At 41.3% G+C, this 18,834-nt stretch overlaps 1 protein-coding gene and 2 non-coding genes across 3 annotated transcripts in view; 1 reads left to right on the top strand and 2 right to left on the bottom strand.

The window, feature by feature from the left end:
- The window catches only part of LOC115218123 (acetoacetyl-CoA synthetase), a 63,255-nt gene that overhangs the window by 24,751 nt on the left and 19,670 nt on the right, over window positions 1-18,834 (bottom strand). The window contains exons 4-7 of the mRNA XM_029787922.2: window positions 14,118-14,231; window positions 12,355-12,452; window positions 10,622-10,736; window positions 4,467-4,542 (exon numbers count right to left, since the gene is read on the bottom strand). Coding sequence (XP_029643782.1) covers window positions 4,467-4,542; window positions 10,622-10,736; window positions 12,355-12,452; window positions 14,118-14,231 — 403 coding nt within the window. The remainder of the gene's footprint in view (window positions 1-4,466; window positions 4,543-10,621; window positions 10,737-12,354; window positions 12,453-14,117; window positions 14,232-18,834) is intronic.
- On the bottom strand, window positions 7,629-7,747 carry LOC115219842. Its single transcript, XR_003882375.1, has one exon. It is a non-coding gene; the product is annotated as a 5S ribosomal RNA (ribosomal RNA).
- LOC115220627 lies at window positions 9,115-9,216 on the top strand. Its single transcript, XR_003882562.1, has one exon. It is a non-coding gene; the product is annotated as a U6 spliceosomal RNA (small nuclear RNA).

Here is an 18,834-nt window from a genome sequence, read left to right as displayed (position 1 = left end):
TTGCCAAATCAGATTGGAGCCTGGTGCAGCTTCCCAGCCTGCCAGTTCCTAGTCAAACCATCCAACCCGTGCCAGCATGGAAAACAGACGTCAAACAACAATGATAATGATATATATATAGATGATGATGATGAGATATATATATATATATATATATAGATGATGATGATGAGGATATATATATATATATATATAGATGATGATGATGAGGATATATATATATATATATAGGTGATGATGATGAGGATATATATATATATATATATAGATGATGATAATGAGGATATATATATATATATATATAGGTGATGATGATGAGGATATATATATATATATATATAGATGATGATAATGAGGAGGATATATATATATATATATATATATATATATATAGGTGCAGGAGTGGCTGTATGGTAAGAAGCTTGCTTCCCAACCACATGGTTCTGGGTTCAGTCCCACTGCATGGAACCTTGGGCAGGTGTCTTCTACTATAGCCTTGGGCCAACCAAAGCCTTGTGAGTGGATTTGGTAGATGGTAACTGAAAGAAGCCTGTTGTATATATATATATGTATGTGTGTGCATGTGTAAGTGTATGTATGTATTTGTGTCTGTGCTTGTTCCCACCACACATCGCTTGACAGCTGATGTTGGTGTGTTAACGTCCCCCATTACCTAGCAGTTCGGCAAAAGAGACTGAAAGAATAAGTACTAGGTTTACAAAGAATAAGTCCTGGGGTTGATTTGTTTGACTAAAGGTGGTGCCCCAGCATGGCTGCAGTCAAATGACTGAAACAAGTAAAAGAATAAAAGAATATATACATGTTTCATTTCATTTATATTTTACTTCCACTGCATAATTACAACCCATTACAATGGATTATTATGCAGGCATGGCTGTAGAGTTAAGAAGCTTTCTTCCCAATAGCATAGTCTCAGGTTCAGTTCCACTGTATGGCACCTGGGAGAAGTGTTTACTGGGGCCCTAAACCAACCATTTACACTTCTCCAACTATCACACATGAGCAGACTTCAGCTTTTTTTGTATCTAAAAGCTACAAGCAGTGATATTGTTGTTGCTATTTCTGCTGTCAGAAATAACAACAACTGGAAATTGTAGTTGTGATACCTGTGCCGCTGGCACGTAAAATGCACCATCCGTACGTGGCCAATGTCAGTGCCGCCTTGACTGGCTTCCGTGCCAGTGGCATGTAAAAAGCACCAAGCAATTGTGGCCGTTACCAGCCTCCCCTGGCACCTTTGCCGGTGGCACGTAAAAAGCACCATCCATACGTGGTCGATGCCAGCGCCGCCTTGACTGGATTCTGTGCCGGTGGCATGTAAAAAGCACTAACTGATCGTGGCTGTTGCCAGCCTCCCCTGGCACGTAAAAAGCACCCACTACATTCACGGAGTGGTTGACGTTAAGAAGGGCATTAAGCTGTAGAAAAACTGCCAGATCAGACTGGAGCTTGGTGCAGTCTCCTGGCTCCCCAGACCCTGGTCAAACCGTCCAACCCATTCTAGCATGGAAAACAGACGTTAAATGATGATGATGATGATCTACTGGCTCTGCACCTTCAAAGGTACGTGAATTAAAAGACCCTTTACTGAACAGGTAAGGGTTAGCAACAGTAAACTATAAAGCAATACCTTGATAATGCATTTGTCTAACCCGTACGAGCTCAGAAAAATGAACATTCAAACAAAACAGGCAAAACAAGGAATAAAAGGGTGCATCAATTGCAAAGGTCAAATTGCTTCTTTGATGTCAAGGACAAATCAATGGTATGGTATCAAAGTCAAATTGCTTGTATGATGTCAAGGGCCACTTGTCGTTCATATAACAGAAACCACGAAACAACAACAGCAAAAATAAACAATAATTGATAAAAATGTTAGTAAAACATTGATTTGCAATGAGTGATTTACACTTAACGAAGAGCTATAATCTCTGTATAAGAGCTCTACATATGATAAAGAAATCCAGAGATAAGACGTGTTGCATGTTATAATATACCAGTGAGACTGATAACTTATGTTTTGAAGTGACATCTGAATTTCTTGACTGGCTTCCGTGCCGGTGGCACGTAAACAGCACCAACCGATCGTGGCCATTTCCAGCCTCCCCTGGCACCTGTGCCAGTGGCACATAAAAAGCACCATCTGTACATGGTCGATGCCAGCGCCGCCTTGACTGCCTTCCGTGCCGGTGGCACGTAAAAAGCACCAACTGATCGTGGACGTTGCCAGCCTCCCCTGGCACCTGTGCTGGTGGCACATAAAAAGCACCCACTACACTCACGGAGTGGTTGGCGTTAGGAAGGGCATCCACCTGTAGAAACACTACCAGATCAGACTGGAGCCTGGTGCAGCCTCCTGGCTTCCCAGACCCCGGTCAAACCATCCAACACATGCTAGCATGGAAAATGGACGTTAAACGGTGATGATGATGATTTCTTCTTTGTAGCAGTAAGATTGTCATCCATGGATTCGTTGCATAGAATGAAGGCATTTGGGCAGAGTATTTCCGTGCCTGTGCCATGTAGAAAACACTCCTGCCAGCGCCATGTGTAAAACTTTCATGCCAATACCACATAAAATGCACCCATGCTGGCACCATGTAAAATATATATATATGACGGGCCTCTTTCAGTTTCCATCTACCAAATCCACTCACAGGACTTTGGTCAGCCCAAGGCTACAGTAGAAGACACTTGCCCAAGGTGCCATGCAATGGGACTGAACCCGGAACTATGTGGTTGGTAAGCAAGCTATTTACCACACAGTCACTCTTGCGCGTTTTGCATTAGACAGGATTATTTTAATGTTTTGCTGAATATTTTTAAAATGTTAGAGAATTACATAGAATCCCCTTGTGATTTAAATTTTGAATAAAATAGTGAATCATCATCATCATCGTTTAACGTCTACTTTCCATGGTGGCATGGGTTGGACGATTTGACTGAGATCTGGCAAACCAGATGGCTGCAACAGGCTCCAATCTGATCTGGCAGAGTCTCTACAGCTGGATGCCCTTCCTAACGCCAACCACTCCAAGAGTGTAGTGGGTGCTTTGACATGTCACCGGTGCGAAGGCTAGTCAGGCGGTACTGGCAATGGCCATGCTCAAATGGTGCTTTTTGAGTGCCACCTGCACAGGAGCCAGCCCAGCGGCACTGGCAACAACCTCACTCGAATGTTTTTTAGACATTTGAGCGAGGTCATTGCCAGTGCCGCTGGTGACGACCTCGCTCAAAAAAATGTCATTTGGTGCATTGTTTGTTAAATCAACATCATCAACACAATCATCATTTAATGTCCATGTTCCATGCTGGTGTGGATTGGTCTGGTCTGTTTGACAGGATCTGATGGATCCAAAGACCAAATCATTTTTCAGTGTCCCCTTTTGGCATGGCTTCTACAGCCAAGTGCTCACCTTCCTAAAACCAATTACATTTTATTGTAAACAGATTTTCATCTACATGATATTTCAGCATAAAATACCTTTGCCACAAATCACGTCAATTACAGTACACTAACCAGGTGTGGTACATATATTTTCCATTCTTCATTTTATCATAAAATAAAAGTTTTAGGTTTTGGTTAATGAAAGTTTACATGTTGATCGTTATATTTTTTGGCAATATTTTACCTATATTTACAATTCAAAATGGCCACCCATTACTTTCACATCCATTAATTCATTATCACAGCTTTTGTTAATGCTCCAATTTGTTCATGTAGTTTGAGCTGCCATATTTAATTAAGGATAGACAGTTATATTTACGTGCCCTTTTCAAGCCTAGCCAGGCTCATGGGCCCAGTTTCCCAGTTTCTGTGGTGTATGTGTTCCCCCCTGCTGGACGGGATGCCAGTCCATTGCAGCGTTACCCAAGAAACAAGAAGAAAGAGTGAGAGAAAGTTGAGGCGAAAGAGTGCAACAGGGGTCGCCCACCCCCTGCTGGAGCCTTGTAGTGCTTTTAGATGTTTTCGTTCAATAAACACACACAATGCCCGGTCTGGGAATCAGAACCGTGATCCTGCGACCACGAGTCCGCTGCCCTAACCACTGGGCCAGTAAACCAAAAAAAAAAATGCTAAGAAGTTTTCTACAACGTTTTTGCAAATAAGAATACTTCAATTTATGTTTGAATGGGTAAATTATTATATTTAAATAATTCGTAAATGTATACCCCATGCCAGTGGCACATAAAAGGCACCCACTACACTCTCGGAGTGGTTGTGTTAGGAAAGGCATCCAGCTGTGGAAACATTGTCAGATCAAGATTGGAGCCTGGTGCAGCTGCCTGGCTTGCCAGTCTTCAGTCAAACCGTCCAACCCATGCCAGCATGGAAAGCGGACATAAAAAGATGATGATGATGATGATAAACTATTGTGAAGGAGATGATGGCAGTCAAAATATTACAAAATATAAAAATAAAACAAGGTCAAAGGTTGGCATACCTGAGAGGGATATCAGTGATTGAGAATGTGGCTTTGATAAATGGGATAATTACTACTTTCTTCAGATGTGGTAGACCTAAAATAAAATAAATATATATATATTTCTTCAGAATGGTGAAGCTTGAAGCAGATAAAGCTATAAATAATGGCATATAAATATTAGGTCAAAAAAACCCCTTTTGGATAGACAAAAGTCGAAGGCTGCTCATGTGTGATGTCAAGAATATATACGAAGTATGGTGGGATCATGGTAAGGCTAACACTGAAGGTAAACTTTATATACAGCAGGTGCACAGGGGTAATTATTAATAAAGGGACAGGTGAAACAGACTCTTTCCAACTCTCTAGAAGTAATTGACAGCTTCTGTTACCTAGCCCCCCCCCCCCCCCCCAATTAGCAGTGTGTTTGTGGGGAGGTGTTCTGAAAGCTTAGTAGGTAGAGTAAGAGCTGCTGGCCAGAAAAATGCATGGCCCTTGACTAAGCTAAGAGAGCAGTGACCTGTCCAGCTGATGTCAGTATTGACTGTGGAAGTAACAAAATGACGATGATATACTCAAATGTAATCAGATGAAAATGTACCAGTTGATGATGATGATGATGATGTATCCTCAAAATAAACACTTTCCCTTTATGATGTCTTTTACTATAGCCCCAAGATGATGAAAGCCTTATGAGAGGATTTGGGAGATGGAAGTTGTGTGTGTGTGTGTATATAAGCACCATTCATGTGTTGGTGATTGCCAGTGCTGCCTGACTGGCTCCCCATGCTGGTGGCATGTAAAAAGCACCATCCAAATGTAGTCGATGACAGCAGCCCCCACTGACCCGACTGGCTCCTGTGCTGGTAGCACGTAAAAGCACACACTACACTCTTGGAGAGGTTGGCGTTAGGAAGGGCATCCAGCTGTAGAAACATTGCCAGATCAGATTGGAGCCTGGTCTCAACATGGCGAATCTGGTCTAACATGGTGTATGTATGTGTGTGTGTATATATATATATATATATATATATATATACACACACATACTCTGCAGGGTGGTTGGTGTTAGGAAGGGCATCCAGCTGTAAAAACCATGCCAAAACAAACACAAAAACCTGGTGCACCTCTCCAGCTTGCCAGCTCCAGTCAAACTGTCCAACTCATACCAGCATGGAAGATGGATGTTAAATGATGATGATGATGATACACATACACACAAATGTATGTGTGTGTGAACGAGAGGGGAGAGTGTGTGAGTGAGAGCGTGTGAATGAGAGCGTGAGAGTGAGAGCATGAGAGTGAGAGCGTGTGAGCGAGGGCATGTGAGTGAGAGCATGTGAGCGAGTGCATGTGAGCGAGAGCATGTGAGTGAGAGCGTGTGATTGAGAGCGTGTGATTGAGAGCGTGTGATTGAGAGCGTGTGAGTGAGAGCGTGAGAGTGAGAGTGTGTGATTGAGAGCGTGTGAGTGAGAGCATGTGAGTGAGTGAGTGAGTGTACCTTTGTCCTTGGTATCACCCAGCTGTTGTAAATGCCTAACTTCATTCCCTTCATTATACAAGCAACGTCATTCACTTCCAATCTCCTGTGTAAAACAATGTCTGACCATTAGGAAAAGGAGGAATTACAACCGTGTTTCGTGGTCTGCTACCACAACAGCTCCTTTATAGGATCCAGTTAGCTCAAGACATCATCAGGAGGAACCACGTCTGGTTTCGGCCCCAACTCCTTTACCGTTTTGACGCCACCCCCCCTTTCAGAGGCGTCTTCAGCTCTGGTGTTGGGTATATGTCTTCTTTCTTCTTCTGTTCCCTGGCCTCTTCGATGTATTGTCAACAAGTGTCAGCCGGCGACTGACTCACTTGTCAAATTTTTTCCCTTTAAATACCTGCCACTAGGTTCCAGCAGGCAGCCCCAGCAAGTTGTCACGTGATACTGTCTCAACTATAACTGACCAATGAAGGCGCGTAGTCTTAGTCCGCGCATTCTGTAAACGACCGTCACCTGTCAGTGAGCGAAGCTAATTCAGTGTCAGCTTGTCTCACCGAGTGATGTTATTTCCCACCGGCATGTTATGACTTTCAAGCCAGAAACAAGTGAGGGTTAATGACAGGAAGAGCATCGAGCTGTAGAAAAACCTGATTCAACAAATTCTGTTTGATTCATGCACGCATAACAAAAGTGAACATTAAAACAGTGGATGATGATGATGGTTATGATGATGATGATGACAATTATGTACTAATTTCATTTTTGTGATTTTTTTTCTGCGAACAACTTGTAGATAATATGAAGTAGATAACAGACCTGATTTTAAACGCCACCCCAAAACATACTTCCATACTCATTCGGTAACCTTTCTGTTGTGTCTGTTCTCTTATCTTTCGTATGCACTCCTAACTTCTTTTGTCTCATCTGATACCTCACTCCATGTGTGAGAGTGAGTGAGCAAGCGTGTATGTGTGTTTGTGTGTTGTCTGTATATTTATAAATAAAAGTAAACATTTATCTGATGACACGTTAACCTAACAGTTAAAAATGCAAATACATCTATGCAAATATATTAGTTTTGCCTAATATAAAGGGGCAGCAATCCATGCCAGCATTAGTTGATCCTGTAGATGAAACTGAGAAAGTCTAGAAATATTGTGGAAGGATTTAGGGACTTCATTGTTCTGAACAAACATATAGGAATTCATAGAAAAATATAGAAAAAAAATCTTTAAAAATTGACAAAAGTAGAACATAATTGGGTTTTTAATGGAATATGGCTAAAAGAAAATCTGTTCCTAATGTGTAACCTCAAATATACATTTACACACACACATATATGCTGAGATCCCCTTCGGTCACGACACAGACCATGGGATTGCACTTAGAAAGTTACCCTCCCAGGCACAAGTTCGGGCAAGGTTGTTTATGGAAGACCAGCAGTCGCCCATGCATACTGGCCTCCCCTTTCCATGCCACCAGTGTTATTCAAGGGAAAGGCAAAGGGGCTGATACATCTTGGCACCTGTGACGTCGCAACTCATTTCTACAGCTGAGTGAACTGGGGCAACGTGAAATAAAGTGTCTTGCTCAAGAACACAACACGCAGCCCGGTCAGGGATTCGAGCTCACAACTTCACAATTGTAAGTGCAACACTCTAACCACTGAGCCATGCGCCTTCACTATCTTATGTTTACAGCACCTAGGTTTCCCAAGTGGTCACCCATCTAAGTACTAACTAGGCTCGACTTTGCTTAACTTTGGTGATCGGACGAGAACTGGTGTTTTCAAAGTGATATGATCATAAACACACACATATATAAGGCTTAATAATTGTCTTGGAACTGTTCTCTTGAATCACTTGTAGCATGACACCTAAATACAGGGTGTGGCAGAAAGGTTGCCCCAATTTCAAAGGTTAATATAAAACAAAATACATAAAAATACAAGAAAAAAACGATACTCTTCACTACAGACCATAGTGGGTACTACCCAAAACAGAAAAAAAAAAAAAATATATAGGCGCAGGAGTGGCTGTGTGGTAAGCAGCTTGCTAACCAACCACATGGTTTCGGGTTCAGTCCCACTGCGTGGCATCTTGGGCAAGTGTCTTCTGTTATAGCCCCGGGCCGACCAATGCCTTGTGAGTGGATTTGGTAGGCGGAAACTGAAAGAAGCCTGTCGTATATATATATATATATATATATATATGTATGTATGTGTGTGTTTGTGTGTCTGTGTTTGTCCCCCTAGCATTGCTTGACAACCGATGCTGGTGTGTTTACGTCCCCGTCACTTAGCGGTTCGGCAAAAGAGACCGATAGAATAAGCACTGGGCTTACAAAGAATAAGTCCCGGGGTCGATTTGCTCGACTAAAGGCGGTGCTCCAGCATGGCCGCAGTCAAATGACTGAAACAAGTAAAAGAGTAAAAGAGTATTTAATGAACTTCATAGAAATACAAAGTTTTTTTCATGCATCTTCATGTGTTTGTGTTTTATTAACCTTTGAAATTGGGAAAAACCTTTCTGCTGCACCCTGAATAAGAATGAATAAGATAAATATTATGTATTTTGCCAGTGTATAAAAGAATATACATATGCGTGTGCATTTCCATCCAACCCATGCTAGCATGGAAAACAGACGTTAAATGACAATGATGATGATGATGATGATGATGTATGCATGTTTTAGAAAACCACTACAAATTAGAAATTATGGAGTGAAAACAATGGAATACAACCAAATTTTTACTGTGTGTTGAGGCAGATTTTCTATGGCTGGATGATGATGATGATGTCATATTATATATATGTATATATATATATATATATACCCAGGAGACACAAAGAAGAGCAACTGTGTCTGACTCGCTACTTCACCAGAAACAATACAAGAAAGAAAACCAATCACATGGAAAGGTGGTGCTCCAGCATGGCCTCGACTTCTGGTTGAAACCAGGAAAAGAATAAAAGAATAAACAAACATCCTCATACAGACACACACATGTAGACAGTCACGTACACACACGTTTGGCACCGAAACAGTTAAATAGTATTTATTAATCAATAAAAATAGTGAAATACTTATCAGACAAAAAGACTAAAAATAACGAATCAGGAAAGTTTGATAAAATCTATTGAAGGTGACTCACTGATATTGACAGCTATTGGAAGAGTTATATATATATCATATCTCTAAAATTGGAATGATACAGAGATGATTAGCGTGACCCGGTGCAAGGAGGACACGCACATTTGTGAAGCATTCCATACTTCACCACATAAAAAGCATGTGATGGTACCATGTAAAAAGCAGTGAGAATGGTGCCATGTCAAAAGCACAGGTGATGGTACCATGTAAAAAGCATGGGTGGTGGTACCATGTCAAAAACACAGGTGACAGTGCCATATCTAAAGCATGTATGATGGTGCCATATAAAAAGCATGGGTGGTGGTGCCATGTCCAAAGCACGGGTGATGGTGCCATGTCTAAAGAACCCAGTACACTCAGTAAAGTGGTTGGCATTAGGAAGAGCATAGAAACCATGCCTGGGTTGGCTCCTGGCCATGCCAGCTCCTGTCAAACCATCCAACCCATGTGAGCACAGACGATAGACATTAAATGATGATGATGATGATAAGCATAAAGACAGATGAAATTCCACTTAGCATTTTGCCCAGCTAACAATTCTTCTAGCTCATCACCTTAAAAATATTGGTTTCAAATTCTAGCACAAGGCCAGCAGTTTAGGGGGAGGGAATAAGTCAGTTATAGTGACCCCAGTTTTTTCAACTGGTACTTATTTTATTGACCCCAAAAAATGAAAGGCAAAGTCAACCTTGGTGGAATTTGAACTCAGAACATAAAGATGGATGAAATGTCGCTAAGCATTTTGTCCAGCATGCTAATGATTCTGCCAGCCTGCTGCCATAATAATAATAATAATAATAATAATAATAATAATAATAATAATAATGATAATAATAATAATAATAATAATAATAATAATGATAATAATAATACTATTAATAATAATAATAATAATAACAAGAGCACTCAAGAACACTCAAGGTGGCGTGCTGGCAGAAACGTTAGCATGCCGGGTGAAATGCTTAGCAGTATTTCGTCTGCCGCTACGTTCTGAGTTCAAATTCCGCCGAGGTCAACTTTACCTTTCATCTCTTTGGGGTCGATTGAATAAGTACTAGATACACACTGGGGTCGATGTAATCGACTTAATCCATTTGTCTGTCCTTGTTTGTCCCCTCTGTGTTTAGTCCCTTGTGGGCAGTAAAGAAATAAGAGCACTCAGAGAGGGCAAACATCCACCAAGGCAACACCAATGTCCTCTCATTGATTAGCCGGAGATGATATTTAAAATGAAAGTATCTGAAATAAACTCCACTGCTATAACAAATAAGAACAGTGAAAATGAACCCAACCGCTCTCAAAAATTAAGAAAGAAAACCAGAAAAATAATCCAGATCGATCTCAAAATCTAATCTGTTTGTGTCAGTCATGAGGCCAAACATCTCTGAAAGTTTCATCCAAATCTATCCAGTGGTTCTTTAGATATCTTGTCCATGGACAAACAAACATGAATGAAAACAATACCTCCGCCTTTGCTAAGGTGGAGGTAATAATGATATTTAGAAAATTAAAATGAAGTAAATATTCCTACCTTGAACAACTTTCTTGACCTTGTTCAAATGGTCGTGGACTTTATTATTGTAAAACACAGCATTCACGGTAAACAGAAGCTTTGGTTCAATTTGTGAGAATCTTTCAAGAACACCCTATAGAAAAAAAAGAGAATAAAGGGAAAGGTTTTGAAATGAAATTCTTCATTGGCGCAGGAGTGGCTGTGTGGTAAGTAGCTTGCTTACCAACCATATGGTTCTGGGTTCAGTCCCACTGCATGGTACCTTGGCAAGTGTCTTCTACTATAGACACTTATAATGTCTTCTACACCACGGGCAAGTGTCTTCTACTATATATTTCTTTATTACCCACAAGGGGCTAAACACAGAGAGGACAAACAAACAGATTAAGTCAATTATATCGACCCCAGTGCGTAACTGGTACTTATTTAATCGACTCCGAAAGGATGAAAGGCAAAGTCGACCTCGGCGCAATTTGAACTCAGAACGTGACGGCAGACGAAATACGGCAAAGCATTTCATCCGGCGTGCTAACGGTTCTGCCAGTTTGCCTCAGGCTGACCAAAGCCTTGTGAGTGGATTTGGCATATGGAAACTAAAAGAAGCCTGTCGTATATATGTATGTGTGTGTATATGTTTGTGTGTCTCTGTTTGTCCCCAAAACATCGCTTGACAATCAATGCTGGTGTGTTTATGTCCCCGTAACACTAGCGGTTCGGCAAAAAGAGACCGATAGAATAAGTACTAGGCTTACAAAGAATAAGTCCTGGAGTCAATTTGTTCGACTAAAGGCAGTGCTCCAGCATGGTTACAGTCAAATAAACAAGTAAAAGAATAAAAGAAAGAAAAAAGAATTGGCACCATCTTACTTCCCTCCCTGTTGAATTAGAATAAATTAGACATACATATTAATGATGTCGTTAGTCACTGGATCCTATAAAGGAGCTGTTGAGGAAGCGAACCATGAAACGTGCTTGGAATTCCTCAGATACTGACTGCAGGGAAAGACTTGCTGACAAAGCGGAGAGATGCTTGACAGTATGACAGAATAATGAAGGATCAAACGAACCTGCAGCCTGATCCGGGGTAAAGCTACAACAAGTAAGCATGATGAACCATGCCCCCATGATCCCGGAGCACAGGGGGAGAATAAAGGATTAGACAGGAACAGAAAAAGGAATGGACCTGGACAAATAGAAAGGAAGTGGTAAAGGAAAGGTAGATGAGGAATTCAGCTGCTGCGGAAAGGTGCTTTCTAGTATTTTTGCAGTGGAATATTGCTAAGGTGTGGTCAGAAGTTTGCTTCCCAACCACATGGTTCTGGGTTCAGTCCCACTGCATGCCACCTACTATAGCATTAGGCTGACGAAAGCCTTGTGAGTGGATTTGGTAGACGGAAACTGAAAGAAGCCTGCCATATGTGTGTGTGTGTGTGTTTGACCCCACCACCACTTAACAGATATTTGTGTGTTTACATCCTTATGACTTAGCAGCTTGGTTAAAGAAAACTGATAAAAATAAGTACCAGATTTAAAAAGAAATAATAAGTACTAGCTCAATACTATGGCATTGAGGTAGATCCAGCCACCCCAGTTAACGGGGACAAAACCCAGATTTAAAACACTAGCGGATGATGAAGCACTGATATACACATATACACACACATATCCAATAGGAGAGCCAATAATGACTCCCCCTTACATAAGGAGAAGTGATATCTGTGGAAAAGTGAAACAGCTAAAGGATTTCTTGCCTCAGTTCCAAAATCAGGTGATGTAGAACTCCAAATTGCACCAATACTGGCTGCAGCAAGCATTGCCTCGACAGCTTCACAACAGTTTGGTAAATAACCTGCAGAGAAAAAGAAGTAAAGTTGGAAAACAGCTGGGCTTTACAAAATATGTCATGTCATAGACAGATGGCTAATTCAGTCATATCAACGTACAATCAAGACCGTGCAGTCAAGACCGTGCAATCAGGACCGTGCAACTAGGACTGTACAACCAGGACCATGCAACCAGGACCGTACAACCAAGACTATACAACCAGGACCATGTAACCAAGACTGTACAACCAGGATCGTACAATCAGGCCCATACAACCAGGACCGTACAACCATGACAGTACAATCATGACCGTACAACCAAGACTTGTACAACCAGGATCGTACAATCAGGCCCATACAACCAGGACCGTACAACCATGACCATACAATCATGACCGTACAACCAAGACCATGCAACTAAGACCGTACAACCAAGACTGTACAACCAAGACCTTACAATTAAGACCGTACAACCAAGACTGTACAACCAAGACCTTACAATTAAGACCGTACAATTAAGACCATGCACTTCAAGGAGAAGCTTTAAACAATATGTCTATGTATTTGTTTTGCAAGATTCTTGATGTGAAATTGTGTGTTGAAACATGTTATGTTCGGGGTTGGTCATTTTGCCAATAGACACATGCACTATTTATTTGATCTTCACTTTAGCTTTTTTTAAAATTATTATCATTGGTTAATTTGTCAGAGTTCTTTCGTCACACATTCTGTGACCTCCTCAATGACTCTCTGCTCTTTGTGTCTCATCTTCTCTCTGTCTCTAGTCTATCTTGTCTTTCTGTAGAATGTATCCCTATCTGCACATGCACTTACGTCTGTATTTGTGTGTGTTTCTGTGTTTGGTATGTGTGTGTGAGTGTGTCTATGTGTTTGCATATTACACTGTTTGCAATGACATAGCAGGGTATATAACTCTTAAGTCACTGGTGTTAAAGCACCTTAAGACAGGCGAGATACTCACTCTCAATCCCATTTGGGAGTGATGGACATTGCTGTTTCGCCATTTCTGGGGTTTATTAACACCATCTGCCCACTTGGGTTGAAGGTGAGTTAGCTAGCCAATCCAATGACTTATATGCTCATGGCTTGCAAAATCATGAGCTGGTATGCCCGGAGATTGCATACCTAAGTATGCCAGTGCTGTCTTGACTGGCTTCCATGCCAGTGGTACATAAAAAGCACCATCTGATCATAGTTGATGCCAGCTCCTCTGGCCCCTTGTGCTGGTGGCATGTAAAAAGCACCCACTACATTCTCAGAGTGGTTGATGTTAGGAAGGACATCCAGCTGTAGAAACACTGCCAGATTAGACTGGAGCCTGGTGCAGCCTTCTGGCTTCCCAGACCTCAGTTGAACTGTCCAACCCATGCCAGCGTGGAAAACGGATGTTAAATGATGATGATAATGCTTGTGTGTGTGTGTATGTGTGTTTATTCCATAAGTCTTAATATTGTATGATACTAGTAACATCATAACATCATGAAAGAGCTATTTAACAACTCATAAAACCATAAAATTCACTTTAAATCTAAATTTATTTCAGCTTTGTGTGTTATCAAATGGTTCTTTAATGAAGCAGTTGTTTATTTAATGCTATTTTGAAAAAAAGAACCCCTGCCAAAAAAAAAAGTAACTCCCACAAAAAACTGAAGCAATAAAAGAATGCTTACCCACGACTCGGTCTCCCTTAACGACACCCATGTGTTTCATGGCAGAAGCGTACAGGGCCACATTTCTATGAAGATCAGCAAATGTTCTTTTTGTAATTACATCAGACCCTTCTCCTGAAATAGGGAAATAAAGAAACAGATTATTTATATATATATAGAGAGAGACGACATTTGAAATAAGATAATTAAAGAATGGAGAGAAATGAACAACGTGACTGCAGAATACCGAAAGCACAAGTTCCACTGGAATGGACATGTTGTAAGGTTCAGAGACAAACGGGTGAACCTGTGCAGTTGCCTGAGTGATATTCAAGAGAAGAGAAAAGGGCCACTTGGAAGGCCTCAAAGACAATGGGAAGATGATTTAGTTAAGCAGTTTGGATCAAAATGGAAAAGAATGGCACAAGCAAGACAGAATTGGAAGCGTATTGTGACCAGTGGTGTATAACGGCATCTGACAGTCTGGTCAATACTGTGAGATCTATAAACATGCACACATATAGATGTAAACGTGCTTTTTTACATACATACATTTATAAACACACACACATATATACATACATCATCAGCGTTTAACATCTGCTTTCCATGCTGGCATGGGTTGGACAGTTTGACTGAGGGCTAGCAAGCTGGCAGGCTGCATCAGGCTCCAGTCTGATGATTTAGTAAAGTTTCTACAGCTGGATGCCCTTCCTAACACCAACCACTCTGAGAGTGTAGTGGGTGCTTTTTACATGCTGCAGGCACAGGAGCCAGTGAGGCAGCACTGGCATCAACCATGTTTGAATGGTGCTTTTTACGTGTCACTGACACAGGTGCTAGTCAGGTAGCACTGGCATTGGACACACTTGAATGGTGCTTTTTACAGGCCACCAGCACGTATATGCCCATATGTGCATGAATATATGCATATATACACACATACATCAGTGAGATGCATATATATGCATACGCACACACATATGCATAGACACTTACTCCAGCACATTGCTTTTCGCACACACACGCGACATATCTCATCATCATCATCGCCAGTCAAGGCGGCGCTGGCATCGGCCATGTTCGGATGGTGCTTTTTACGTGCCACCGACACAGGCATCGCAACTACAATTTCCATTTGATTTTTTGATGTTGATGTACTTGACTCAATAGGTCTCCTCAAGCACAGCAGGTCGCCCTACGATCCAAGGTAAGCACAGCAGGCCGTCCATCTACCAAGAATCTGCTAACCACTCTAGTTTTTGTTCATGTGCTTTCCAGAAAGACAAAACGTTTATATTTGAATGCCTTGTCTTCCAGGACTGACCTGTGGTTAAATAACAACAGCAACTTAATGAGCAATAATTGCTAAGAGAAAGATTGTTTTTTTGTTTGTGTGTGTGTGTGTCCGTTATTACTTAAAAAATCCAGATTATGCTCCCTAAAAACCACAGTTCACAGACTGAGACCATTTAAAAAAAAACATTTAAACCCCACCAAATTCTTCCATGTGTTTTGGTGTTGCTGTTTTCACAGCTTGATCAGATAAACAGCAGACTGTCACATCCAGAATGAAACACGATAACAGGACTCTCGGGTGTACAGAACAGCTGACAGTGATAATATCTTAACGAGGGATATGAAATAGATATAAGGCACAGACATAGCTGTGTGGTTAGCAAGTTTGATCTACAACCATAGGGATCCAGGTTCAATCCCACTGCATGATATCTTGGACAAATGTCTTCTATTGTAGCCATAAGTTCACCAATACATTAAGAATGAAATTTTGCAGAAAGAAACTACATGAAACACATCATATTAGCCTGCTTCTCATCAGTTTTATGTCTGCTTTTCCATGTTTGCATGGGTTGGATAAATCCTTTTCAACATATCGCCATACTATTTGTTGCATTCTTTTGTTATCTCCTTAGTCATTAACCCTGTTTAATCTTCTCTATCACTTCTCTTTATTCAACTTCCTGTCACTTGAGGTTGCATCTTCACCATCATCATCTCTCTCTTCTGAGGTAGCCATGTGTCTCCTCTACGACAGGATACCTGTTCCTGACACTTTATCGTAGTTTTACCTCTCATCACCTGGCATAAAGCCACCTCCCTCAATACTACACCCCTCAGTTGAGGGGTCTTGTTCTCTTGCAAATTACATGGTGACCTCACTGGTGCTGGCGCCACATAAAAAGCACTCAATATACACTGTGGTCGACATTACAAAGGGCATCCACCTGTATAAACTACGCCAAAGCAGACACTGGAGCTTGATTCTATTCTCTAGCTCACCAGCTCCTGTCAGAGCTTCCAACCCATGCCAGCATGGAAAACAGATGCTAAACAGTGATGATATTGAGCTATGGAGATCAACATCCTGAGATCAGTCTTCACCACTTTTGACCATGTCTTCTTGGTTTTTATTTTTCCACTGGTTCCTTCCACATAGATCCACTTGTTTACCCACATGTCTTGTGGGTAAACACAAGACATGTGTTGTGTCTGTGTTTACCTACATGTCACCATGTGGCACTTGTTTACCCACATGTCACCATCCATACCAATGTTGTTGTTTCCCCTTACACACTACATAAAACTCCTCCCATATCTGGTTTGTCTCTCATCTCACCTGTACTCTCTTGCTGCACACTAACAATGCACATCCAGCACAGTGTACTTGCTTCAACTTTTGCATATCCTCAACATTCAACACTCAGGTCTCACTATCACGCAGTAGCACACTAAATACCCAAGTACCGTGATACCTACCCTTTTCTCAAAGAGAGAGAGAGAGAGAGTTCCGTTGTTGCCAATATTCTGGTCACTATGCTTTCTAAGCACTTGCCTCCACAGCTGATTTGGTTGCCCAGGTCAACATCATCATCATTTAGTGTCTGCTTTCCATGCTGGCATGGGTTAGACCAGGGGTCACCAAACTCTTTTCATGACGAGTGAAGGCCACATACTCTTTACTCTCTTTTACTTGTTTCAGTCATTTGACTGTGGCCATGCTGGAGCATCGCCGTTAGTCGAGCAAATTGACCCCAGGACTTATTCTTTGTAAGCCTAGTACTTATTCTACTGGTTTCTTTTGCCGAATCGCTAAATTACAGGGACGTAAACATACCAGCATCGGTTGTCAAGCAATGTTGGGGTGACAAATAAAGACACACAAACATACACACACACACACATATATATATATATACATATATACAATGGGCTTCTTTCAGTTCCCGTCTACCAAATCCTCTCCCAAGGCTATGGTCGGCCCGAGGCTATAGTAGAATACACTTGCCTAAGGTCAATGCAATATAGTGAATACACAAAAAATAAAGACAACCAACATATTTATTTACCAAAATGTTATCAAAGGAGACGACATTAGCAAAAAGATGGTTATATCACACCCAGTGCGCACATATCTGAATCTCATAACCTAAGCAGCAAAAAAGGTTTGTGAGGTTTGTGAAAATGGTGTTTAGCTTTTAAGATATCAATATTTGGTTTGGAATTGCTGCATCCAACCAAGAGAATTGCTTTCAAATGTTCATCAGCCAACCTCATTCGATTGGCTGACTTCACATTCTTCGTTTTTGAAAATGTTCGCTGACAGATATAAGTTGTTCCAAACACTGATGCCATACCAGAGGTAAATGAACTCTCATTGCAGGCATTTACACAAAAGGTATAGTGCGGTGGCAAGCCAGATGAACTGACCTCATGGGCTGTAGTTTGGTGACCCCTGGGTTATATGGTTTGACTGGAACTGGTAAGCTGGAGGGCTGGATCATGCTCCAGTCTGATCTGAGTTGGTTTCTATGGCTGTTTGCCCTTCCTAACACCAACCACTCCAAGAGTCTATAAAAGGTGCTTCTTACAAGTCACCAGCACAGGTGCCAGTTATGTGACACCAGCACTGACCACAACCTACGATTTCACGTGGCTTGATGAGTCTTCTCAAGCATGGCATATACCCAAAGGCCTCGGTCACTTGTTATTGCCTCTGTAAGGTAATAACAAGTAACAGAAGTTATTAACTACAACTATGAAGTTTTCTGAGCATTGAAAAAATCTATATCACCAGAGTTCTGACAGCTAGACTACTTTCTTGTACAGCTGACACATACTGTGAGTGAGTGAGTGGGTGAGAGAGAGAGAGAGAAGAGAAAGAGAGAAGAGAAAGAGAGAAGAGAAAGAGAGAAGAGAGAGAATAGAAAGAGAGAAGAGAGAGAGAGATGAGAGAGAGACATGAGAGAAGAGAGAGAGAGAATGTGTGTGTGTGTGAGGATGTAAACCAATGTTGTTCTTACTTTATGTAAAAAAAACTTAGCCGTTTGGTAAACAGAGATCACTTAAGCAAGTAGCACCAGGAGGTAATATGATTGACCACTAAATTCTAAAGGTGGTGCCCCAGTATGGCCACAGACCAATGATTGAAACCAGTTTGAAGTAGAGTTCTATATTTTGGTCAAGGATTCAGCAGAATATACATTGATGAGGTGGAACACCCAGAAAGTTGGTCCATTATCTTATCAGTGATGCCAGCTGTCAATATTTAAAATAATCTCTCTATATATAAAGCTGAAGTTGTCTGTGTATGACAGGTTTGGTAGCCTTCAACTAACACTATCTCTGCCGAGACCCTGCGGCACGAGTTGACCAAAATTGAGAGTATGATAGAAGGCTTGCTCTTCATTCCGTAAAAGAAAAAAATTCAAATCGGACC

This window comes from Octopus sinensis, linkage group LG1 (genome assembly GCF_006345805.1).
Source record: "Octopus sinensis linkage group LG1, ASM634580v1, whole genome shotgun sequence".
In the NCBI taxonomy this organism is placed as follows: Eukaryota; Metazoa; Mollusca; class Cephalopoda; order Octopoda; family Octopodidae; genus Octopus; species Octopus sinensis.
The sequence above is the reverse complement of the archived record's forward strand: the minus strand, read 5'-3'. Positions and strand labels throughout refer to the sequence as shown.